Raw genomic sequence first — 10,920 nt, forward strand, 5'->3', positions numbered from 1 at the left:
AGCAGCGGGTAGTGACCACACCTGGGAGTGTCCCAGCCGTCCAGAAAGAGGTGGGCAAACAAGCAGCCGAGGTGGTCGGCCCACAGGTGGGGAAGCCGGCTCGGGTGGCCAGGTGTGAATAGAGGAGGCTCTGCAGTGCGGGGTCTCCGTCCGCAGGACGCTGGGCTCTGGCCCCTTCCCTGCAGTTGTCCAGTCTCCCTCCACAGCCTGTGAAGCGCTGGGTGGCAGGAACCTTGTGGGTGGCATGTTTTGTCATCCTGCCAACAAGCCCTGGCCCTGCGGGGGTAGCACCATGACTGGTCTCCTAAGGCCTTCGAGGTCAGCAAGGCTGTCCCTCCTTATCGACAGCTACTTTCCCCAGGCGGTTACCATCACTTCTGGAAAATTCCGAAAGCATGCAACCCCTAAGTCTTCCAGGGCTTTCCTTAGGGACGCAGCGCTTCGCGTAGCAGCGCCTCGCACTGCTGTTCCACTTTACTGCGGGCTGTGCCCTGTCGGCTCCGGCGCCCAACTTAAGGCCGCACTTTATCATAGCTCGTCTCTCAGGGGAGGAAACGTCGGATACGGGGCTGGACGTGTCCCCGTGGAGAAGGGGGCGCGGTAAGTGTGTGTTGAACGGCGAAGCTAAAGACCCCGAGCTGGGACCATTTCGCGGGTCCCCCCTGCGCACCGTCCGGCCTCTGGGCGGCTCTGGGCCTCGCTCCCCGCTGTAGACGCCGGGCCACCGGCCACGCTTCCTCTCCCCGTGAAAGCCAGGAAGGCCAAAGAGGCTGCTGCCAGGTGGCTCCCGAGCTGGGAAGGCGGCGGCAGGTCTGGATTTTAAGATGCGCCCCAGGCCGTGGGTGGAGGACTCCTGGCGAGCCCCTGCCCCCAACTGCAGAGGATGAGGCGGCCTCGCTGGCCCAGGGCGACCCGAAAGCTGAGCCCGCGCTGCCCGGTGTTTGCCCGCCCACAGGGAGACCGGTGGCCCGCGGTCCCCAGCAGGCTGGCTCCAGGTCCTCCCGCTGTGCGGCGGGCTGAGGCTCGCTGGCCTCCAGGGTCGGCCTTCGGTTCGCTTGTCCCGGGCTCCTGCGCGGCGGGTCCCTGCAGAGGCGGCCGCTCGGGAGGGGACGGTGCTCGGGAGCCGCGGAGCCCCGGCAGGTCCGCGCTCTGCGGCGGCGCGATAATTAGAGGCTAGGCCGCCGAATCCCGGCTGCGGCCTCCGGAAATGGATCGCAATCCGCTTCATACGCGCCCGAAGACCTGAGGCCGCCTCCCTCGGGGAGGGATTTCCCCGCGGTCCCACCCGCGAACTGCGAGTCTGCAGCCGGGCTGGGCCGGCTCTCCTTCCTGCAGCGCCTCGGTGCGTTCAAACAACAATTAAGCTCCTGCGGCATACCAAGCCAGGAGCCGGGAGGGTAGCCGACATGATTTTCGCCTTAGTCTTCCTTATTTCATCAATTTTTTTAAAATGTAGATTTAGAGGCGAGTATCCTGCGGAGGAGGGCGAGGCGGGCCGAGGGGCCGTTGAGTCCAGCGCTTGGTGGCGCTGGGCGTTGACCCCGCCACGTCGTCTTGCATCCTTGAACCACATCCATCCATATTCTCTACTCTACTGTTTTGTACGGGGACTGAACCCGGGCTGCTCCACCACCGAGGGCCTCCCCGACCCCGCGTGTTCTATTTTGAGGCAGGGTCTACCTTAGTTACCCAGGACGGCCTCCAACTTGCCACCGTCCTGTCTCAGCCTCCCCAGTTGCTGGTCTGCAGGTGTGCAGAGCCGTGTCCACGAGCCCTCTGTGCCCACCATGCCCTGTGTGCCTTGGTGCCCACTGTGCCCAGCCATTTCAGCCATTTTCAATGACAGTGCCCAGGCACTAAGCACAGTCAGAGTTGTGCAACCATCCACTACCCCTTCCTGGAACTTCCCATCTTCCCAAGTGAAATTCCATGCCCATGGGAACCTCTCTCCCGTTTTTCCTTTCCCCAGTTCCTGGCAGCCCTTCTACTGCCTCTGTGGATCTGGCTCATCTAGGTACCTCAATTAAGTGGAATCAGACCCCATTCACCTTTTCGTGACTGCTCTTTTTTCCACTAAGCATAGTATTTTCAAGTTTATGCATGTTGCAGCACGTGTCAAACTCTCCTTCAAGGCTGCGTAATATTCCACGTAGGTATGTGCCCCATTCGGAGGATCAGCTGGGGGTGTTTGAGCATAGTGAATCATGCTGCCTTGAACACTGCTATACTCGTTGTCTGTTTGAGTCCCCACTTGCCACCGTTTGATCAATAACAAGATGTGAAATGGCCAGATCTCATGGTGACTCTGGGTTCAACCTTGGAGAAAGCACCAAACTCTTCCGCAGCGGCAGCACCACCGTGTCATCGCCAGCAACGAGCAGAGGCTTTGCTGGCCCAGCACCCTCAGCGGCTCCTGTTGTTTCTGTGTTGTTTGCTTTTCTGATCTTATCCATCCTGCTGTGTGCGACAGAGGTGGGATTCTGAGGCAGGTGACAGTCCCTGAGCCACAGACCACCCCCCTCCCTGCACGCCGTGCCTGTGCACTGCCTGCCGGGGAGCGCTTGCCCCTGGTGCCACTCAGTGCTGCCAGGGTTCCTGCTGGCCCGGCTGTGCAGCCACCCCAGGGCCCCTCTGAAGATGTGCGGGGGCGGGGCTGCACATCACAATGGCCGGCCTGTGACCGCAGCAGCCCCCAGGACCTCAGGGACAGGTGTGACGTGGGACAGCACAGCAGCTCTCCCTGCCCCGGGGACGCTGGGGCTACGAGGGCAGGAACACCGCTGTGCGAGGCAGGAGGGTAGGTGCCTGCGGGAAGGGGTCCCGCCCCAGGACCACAGCTGTCTGCCTGGGAGGGACCCAGCGGGCCAGCCGAGCTGCACCCCCACCTCCTGCCAGCCACAGCGTGCTGAGCGGGGTGACGCGGCCGTGATCCCAGCCAGGCGGGAGGCTGAGCAGGAGGCTGAGCGGGAGCACAGGTTCAAGCCAGCCTGGGCGGCTCAGCAAGACTGGGACCTAGCGTGGGGCAGCTCCCCTGGGCTCCAGCCGGGGCCGTGGAAGCGGGCGCGGGGACCTGGCCCCAGGGCCTGCGTGTGCACGTCCCGCAGTCCGGCTCAGTGACGTAGCTGGCAACTGCCGAGCCTTGGTGAGGGATCCACACCATGGCATTGGCAGACAACAGGCGCTCAGGGCGCACGCTCCCTGCAGGGGTGCGACAGTCCCGCACACGCCTGCCCACTGCCCGCTTTCCTGTGGGAGAGCTGCACCTGATGCTTCAAGGGTCCCGAGTCCGCAGCTGCCCTCCGGCCCGGGGCCCCTGTGCGCCAGCCCTGGATGGTGGCTCTGTGCCGGGGCATAGAGGGAGGTGGGGGACGCACGAGGAGGACCAGGACAGATGTCGGGTCGCCACGGCTAACCAACGTGTCCCCCCAGGGCCTTGGACATGGCACGCGCGGCGCACCCCGGACAGGTGAGTGGTGCCCAGGGAGGCTCCCTCCCTCGCTGGACAGAGGTGCTTGTTCTCATGTCTTCGTGACAGGCACTGGGCAGCTGAGCACTTACGGCATTCTGGGGTCCACTGTTTACCCAGCGTGCATCTATGAGGCACCCACGGTGCGCGGGCACCTGGGCAGGGCTGCAGAGATGCCCACGGCCCCGCCTCATGTTGTCTTCAGATCCTCACAAGGCAGCGCAGCAGGGCCACCTGGAGGGATGTGGGTCTGCTCTCAGGGCAGAAGGGAAGGCTCATGCTTGGGAGGCGGAGGACGGAGCCCGGGAGGGAGACCTGGGGAAGGGGCACTGAGCCGGGTCCTGGGGGCGCTGGGAGTTTGGGGCTGGAGAGGAGAGAGCCGGGTTTCCATCCGGAGCAGCAGCGAGCCAGGCCCCGGGGAGAAGAGCGGCTGGACGCGGGCGGGCGGTGGCAAGGCGGCGTCGGGTCAGGCGCCCTGCCAGCCCCAGAGCGGGCCCTTGTCCTGCGACCAGAGGTCCTCGGTGGCTCGAGTGCAAGGGCGGCAAGACAGGTCTCCCCGTCGCCTTCCTGCAGGCCCCCGTGGACCTGGACACGTACCAGAGCTCCTACATGGTCCACTACCAGCCCTACGGGAAGCACAGATACTCCAGGGTCACCCCACAGGAGGTAGGAGCGCACGGCCCGGGCACCAGGCGGCTCGCCACCCAGGCCACCTGCCTTCCCGAGGTGGCCCTTGAGACGCTGGCCGAAAACACCACCCCGTGCCAGCAGGCCAGGCTCGGAGGCCGTGTGTGTCTGCTGGGGATGGTCAGGACTTCCCCGGAGGCGCTGGCCGCCCCTGTCCACCCTGCACTCGGCAGGATGCGCCTCGGAGGCTGGCTTCACCCTCGGTGAGCAGGAGTTCTCAGCGCGTCTCTCGTGGCCTCTTCTGACGGGGGAAGCCCTCCTCTCCCGAGCACCACAGAAATAAGACCAAGGCACACGTCCCGGGACCCTTCCCACAAGCAGAGTGGACTGCAGTGAGGGTGTGGAGTCCAGTGGTCAGGAGGCCGTGCCCACAGGTGGTCAGCGCGCAGGGTCTAGAGAGGCAGAGGGCGGGTCCCCAGACCCTGTCCCACAAGCAGAGTGGACTGCAGTGAGGGTGTGGAGTCCAGTGGTCAGGAGGCCGTGCCCACAGGTGGTCAGCGCGCAGGGTCTAGAGAGGCAGAGGGCGGGTCCCCAGACCCTGTCCCACAAGCAGAGTGGACTGCAGTGAGGGTGTGGAGTCCAGTGGTCAGGAGGCCGTGCCCACAGGTGGTCAGCGCGCAGGGTCTAGAGAGGCAGAGGGCGGGTCCCCAGACCCTGTCCCACAAGCAGAGTGGACTGCAGTGAGGGTGTGGAGTCCAGTGGTCAGGAGGCCGTGCCCACAGGTGGTCAGCGCGCAGGGTCTAGAGAGGCGGAGGGCCTGGTGTCCAGGGCTCCTCGGGCGCCGGGCAGGCTTCCATGCTCTGCCTTCTCCCCGTGTCCCCTTCTTACCTGCCCCGACTCCGGAGGCACTTAGAACTTTTAGGAAGAAGGAAAAGCGCCTTGTCGGGGACCCTGCAGGGCTCCCCGGCCTCCCCGGCCTCCCCGGCCTCCCCCTCGCCCTGTGCTCTCTCTCCACAGCAGGACAAGCTGGACGCCCAGCTCCGCTACAAAGAGTTCTACAGGCCTGTGGCCAGCCTCAACCCCAAGCTGGAGGACGGCTTCCCTGCCTTTGAAAGACCCCACATGACCGCCAGGGACCTGGGCCTGCCCGGCTTCTTCCCCCCACAGGACTCTGCGGCCCGTGTGGAGTCCACGCCGCGCTGTGTACTGTTCAGCATCTGCCCCTGGGTGTACCCGGCTTCCCCTGCCCTCTGCCTGGCCCAGGGCGACCCCAACAGGCTTCCCCAGGTGGCCCGCTTCCCGTGCCTCCTGGAGCTCCAACACCAGCCGGTGGCAGAGGAGGGCACGGGCTACCTTCTGCTGCCCGGCTGTCCCTGTCCCTGTCCTCCTCACCAAATGCTCAAGGTCCCCGTCCTGTATCGGTGGGGACCCCTCCTGCCATTTTACCAGTAGGAATGGCGAGGACATGCGGGGACCTTGTGCCCAGTGCTCTGCCCTTGGGGACCCAGAGGGATATCGGAAATAAAAGGGAAAGAGTCCAAGGAGACAGACCGTCCCTGGGTGCCGCCCGCCCCCCTGCCCAGGACGCGCCTCCTCACGTGCAGGGCAGGGTCGGGCCACCGTGTCACGGCCCCGAGGCCTGCCACGAAGCCTGGGGCGTCTGAGGCGGCCGCTCCCGTCCACGCACGCCCAGCTTGGTCCCAGGCTCCCCGTCGCTGGCCTGTGATGGGCAGTAATGGGATCTGATGGGGCAGCCGCAGCCTTGCGGGAAGAGGAGACCCAAGCTGGCGCCGGCGCTGTCCTCCCGTGACGCAGCAAGGTGGCCCTGCCGGACGCCGGGCACCGCGTTCTCGCCGTCCCTGCCTCCAGCACTGTGTGCCAAGTGAACGTCTCGTCTTTATAAATTATCAGGCCTCTGGTGTCTCCCTATAGCCACAGAAAACGGCCTGAGACAGGGTGGGAGAAGGTTGTCTCCACGGTCGTGCAGATACGCATGGTGGTGGTGACATGAGGCGCTGCAGAACCCCCAGCACCCGTGTTGTCCCCCGCCGCCCGCCGCCCAGCCTCGTCAGAGGGCTCCTTGCTTGGAGGGGCGTGTGCAAACACGTGCAGTACGCAAGTGTGAAGGGGTGTGCTCCAGAAACGACCTGCCCGTATCACCGCGGACTCGGGGGTACTCGGCGGACTCGGGGTGCTGTCCTGAGGCTGCCCGTCACTGGGCAGCGCAGCTCCTGGGCACCACCAGGCAGCCCTGTGGTGGAGACCTCGGCACGGCAGAAACAGCCAGGTGGCCGTAACGAGGGAACCCAGGCACGCTGGCCTGGCCCACACGCCCAGCGCTCTTCTGCCCTCGGGGCCCTGGCCTCCAGGGCTGCAGGTGGACACAGAAGCTCAGGACGGCAGCTACAAGGCCACGTTCCTTGGCAGACGTCGCGGTTCGGCCTGCAACTTCGTCCACTGACCGCCGTCTCCTAGTGATGGAAGCAGTCTTTGGGGAGAAAGGAGGATCGTGGTAACCCCAAACTGGGCTTGAGGTGTCTTTCCACCCCGGGCTGCCTCATGCCGGCTCTGGCCTGGTCCAGGACTGTCCTGTCCACAGGGGGAGGAGGCTGCACGGCCCACACACCCTTCCGGTCGGCACCTCGCCCAGTTCACGGCTGGGGCAGGGAAGGCCAGGAGCCTCAGGCGTGCTCCAGAGCTCCCGACCTCCCTGGACGTAGGGCGAGCTGGGCGGAGGGCACGGCCACGCAGGGTCACGGCCTGGGTAGGCCCACGTGCGGACCGCCCCACCGCTGGGATCTGCAGCTGGGCTTCTCTCCCTCTGCCCTCAGCTTCCTTGCGTGTGGAAGGAGGGCAGCTCCGCGGGGCTGCCGCTCTCTGCCACAGGCCCTCCCGGCAGGCAGGGGCCTGGGAGGCCCCCGCACGGAGCCAGGCCAGACCCGAACCGCAGGCAGTGGACGGCCCTGCCCCTCCCGGTGCAGAAAGGCAGGACAGGAGCCGCCCTTGAGAAAGGCGGGCGTCCCTCCCACCTCTGAGAGGCAGAGAAGGCACCGACTCCATCGCTGCCTTGCTGGCAGGCCACCTACTGCCCAGCACCCACTGTGTCCACTGTGCCAGGTGTCGCCGGCTATGCCCTGCCCTCTCCTGGTCCACGAGGACCTTGCCCAGCGGGCTGCAGAAGCCTGGCTCCCTGCATGGCGCCCCGAGGTACCTGCGCTCCTCTTGTCCCTGGGGCCTGGGACTTCTCACCCACTCCACAGGGGACGCTGACCGAGGGGCCAGTGGGTTCAGCCTCCAGGTTTCCCTTGCAGCACGCCCTCCATGGGTTCAGCGTCCCCCTGCCCACCGCTCGCGGGCGCCCCAGTGAAGGCTGGTTCCTCAGCTCCATGGCGAGGTCAGGAGGCGGCCCTGGGCAGCCACACTTCACCCAGGCCAGTGGAGGCACAGCTGCCCGAGCTCCTGGCCGTCTGGCACAGGCCGGTCGGTCCCGCTGGAGACGAGCTTACCACTGCAGGGTGGGCGCAGGGGCGGGCAGGTCCGGGCCAGCAGGAAACATCCCACGCCCAGAACGTCTGCTCACCTCCAAACACTGAGGGTAGCTATGCTCCTTGAATTCACGGCCTAGAACAGAAGCCCAACTCGTGGACACAGTGGAAGGTGGCGGAAGGAGGTCAGTGCTCAGAGGCAGCAGGGCCTCAGCAGGGAGCCAGAACACCAGTTGTGCAAAGCATGAATGTGCTCAAGGTCACCAAAGGGCACAGGGAAAACAGCACGTGTTCTATGTATCTTTTAGCACAAAATTATATATATATATATGTACACACATATACACAAAAGTTTTTCATGTGCATAAAATCCAGAAACCACGAATTAAAAAATTAAATGTTGTATACATAATAATCAAAATTTCTGCATTGGAAAAAAAAACCTAAATAGAATCACAGAGCAAACCCAAACTAGGAAAATAATGGCAACATGAATGACAAAATCATTTGATTCCCTTACACGCAAGGGAAAAAGACCATGTTGGTGATGTTAACCTATAATCAGCTACCTGGGAGGTTGGGGCAGGAGGACTGCAGCTAGAGACCAGCCTCAGCGACCTAGTGAGACCCCATCTCAAAATAAATAAAACTATTCCCCGGCAGGACTGCTGGCCTTACCTTCAAGCCCCTGGGCCTGGTTTCTGATGAGCAGCGCGGAGCGGCTCCGCGGAGGCCACTCCCCTGGGCGGGCGGCCCGGGCTCCACCTCCAGCACCGCGATCAACGGTGCAGCAGCGGAAGTGCCTCTAACTCGACCACGGGCTCACCTGGCAAATATTCATCTGAGATCTATTTGCCAGCAAATTCTAAGTGCTGCCACGGGGCAAAAACTCAAAAAAAATGAGAATGCAGGGACTCCATTCCACTCCGGAACTGGCCACCATCTGAAGGAAAGCGTGGTGTGTTGGAAGGAACACGCGAACCGCGAACCGAGAAGCTGAGAGCGGAGGGCGAGGCTCCGCATCGCTGCGCAGGGGCGCGGAGCTCCGCTGGGGAAGGGGCGCCCATGGCAAGGAGCGAGAGGGCGGCCGAGGGCCCTCGCTCGCAGATCAGTCCCCAGAGGGCCCAGGTCCCCTCGAGTTTTCCTGGGACAGGTGAGCCAGGTAGATGGGAGCTGGTGGAAGTGGACAACGGAGGAGCGGCAAGCCCCGGCTCCGTCTTAGCAGGATGGCTTTGTCCCCTGGGTGGAGAGAAGACCAGGGTACAAAGGCCGCAGCAGGCAGTGACCAGCACAGTCCAGGCCCTGGGGTGGAGGCGTGGACTGAGGTGAGGACAACAGACTGGGGTGAAGAGGACCCCCTTGTCTGAGCCTTTGCTTCCTTGTTTCAGGTCTGTCACCTCTGAACTGCCACTGTGCCTGCTCTTAGCGTCACTGTTAAGTAAAATAAGTCACTGGACACAAGGACCAGGACATCGTGACAGTTGATCTGTAACTAGTGACTGTCAGGGAGGCAGCACGCACGCATGGAAAGGCTGGCCCAGGGGTGATCCAGGTCCAGGTGGACGGAGTCAGACTGGGCGAAGAGGCAGAGCGTCCGCGGAAACGGAAACACAGGGGACTGAGGTATATGGGAGGACGACACTTCGAAAGCCAAAACGTCCACCATATCAGACCAGAGGAGACTCAAGAGTTCACCACAGGACTGGCAAAGGCAGAGCGCCAGCTGCCCGCCATTGCCAGGGCTAAATCATACCGCTGTCTGGAGGGTCAACCACTGACCCTCAGCCAGGTCGTCCTCCTAGCAATCTGCTTGGGCAGAGACACACTTAGTGCCTGCACACACAGGCGAGTGTGGTTCTGGTGTCAGCCACGTGTCCTCAGCTGGGCTCAGTGCAGGCGCTGTGTACAGAGAGGCTCAGTCATGGACCAGAGCAGACAGCAAGGTACAGAGGGCTGCCTGCACCTGTCCACCCGCCTCTGAAAGCACACACCAGGACTGCAGGCCAGGGCCCGCCCACTTGCCTGCCTCTGAAAGCACACACCAGGACTGCAGGCCAAGGCCCGCCCACCCGCCTCTGAAAGCACACACCAGGACTGCAGGCCAGGAACTGCCCACCTGCCTGCCTCTGAAAGCACACACCAGGACTGCAGGCCAGGGCCCGCCCACCTGCCTGCCTCTGAAAGCACACACCAGGACTGCAGGCCAGGGCCCGCCCACCCGCCTCTGAAAGCACACACCAGGACTGCAGGCCAGGAACTGCCCACCTGCCTGCCTCTGAAAGCACACACCAGGACTGCAGGCCAGGGCCCGCCTACCTGCCTGGGTCTGAAAGCACACACCAGGACTGCAGGCCAGGGCCCGCCCACCTGGGTCTGAAAGCACACACCAGGACTGCAGGCCAGGGCCCGCCCACCTGCCTGCCTCTGAAAGCACACACCAGGACTGCAGGCCAGGGCCCGCCCACCTGCCTGCCTCTGAAAGCACACACCAGGACTGCAGGCCAGGGCCCGCCCACCTCCTGGGTCTGAAAGCACACACCAGGACTGCAGGCCAGGGTGCCTGGGAAGGGGAGGGCTCAGGGAGGGGCTCCCTTCACTGCCTCCTCCCGCTGATGGACACTGTAACCATGTGCTCCTTCTGCCTTAAGAACTGACCCTGAAACACTCCTCCACCTGAGGGGCAGACCTTCAGGGCAGAGGGACGTCAGGGCTCTCTAACCCAGGGCACCCACTCCCCTTCCGTGGCTACACTGCATGCGCATCCCTGGGTGGCATGTGAAGACAGACGCCTGCCCATCCTCGCCGCCAGGAGACCGCAGCGGGCACCGCCTCTCCAGTACAGTGCCCTGGAGAGAGTGCCTTCAGGTGCCAAGAGCTGCTCGGCGTCCTCACTGCAGGGAACCAGGGCACATCCCGGGGCGGGGGCTCTCCTGCTGTGAGGGAAGTGCTGCCAACATCTGCGGTGGAGGCGCCCGCTGCTCTCCACAGTCTGTGAAGACAGGCACCACCCTCCTTCCCCGTTAAGATGAGAGGACTGAGGCACAGAATCACCGTCCACAGCCGGTGAGGGAGAGCAGGGTGGAACCCCAGGGTCATAAGCCACGGGCTGGGGAGACGCCGGTGGCAGTGCACACTGCTGTGGGCTCAGTCCCAGCACCACGATAAGCACTGGGGAAAGACGCAGACAGACAGGACGCGGAGGTCTGTCGTCCCGCACGGGGTCAGAGCGGACGCAGGCGGTGTGCTGGTGGAAGGCAGGCCGTGCGGCTGGCTGTGGAGCTGGGGACGGGCCGCGGTCGTGGGTGCAGAGCACCTGGCTATGGAGCGCACGGGGCTCTCCTG

At 63.9% G+C, this 10,920-nt stretch overlaps 1 protein-coding gene across 1 annotated transcript; it reads left to right on the forward strand.

Annotated features, from left to right (window-relative positions):
• Positions 1 to 3,158: 3,158 nt before the first annotated feature.
• Positions 3,159 to 5,545, forward strand: Tex37 (testis expressed 37). The gene is made up of 3 exons (XM_047538005.1): positions 3,159 to 3,466; positions 3,979 to 4,132; positions 5,111 to 5,545. The coding sequence occupies exons 1-3, from the start codon at positions 3,159 to 3,161 to the stop codon at positions 5,543 to 5,545; spliced, it is 897 nt and encodes a 298-aa protein (XP_047393961.1).
• The last annotated feature ends 5,375 nt before the right edge of the window (positions 5,546 to 10,920 follow it).

Source organism: Sciurus carolinensis, unplaced genomic scaffold (assembly GCF_902686445.1).
Source record: "Sciurus carolinensis unplaced genomic scaffold, mSciCar1.2, whole genome shotgun sequence".
Taxonomy (NCBI): domain Eukaryota; kingdom Metazoa; phylum Chordata; class Mammalia; order Rodentia; family Sciuridae; genus Sciurus; species Sciurus carolinensis.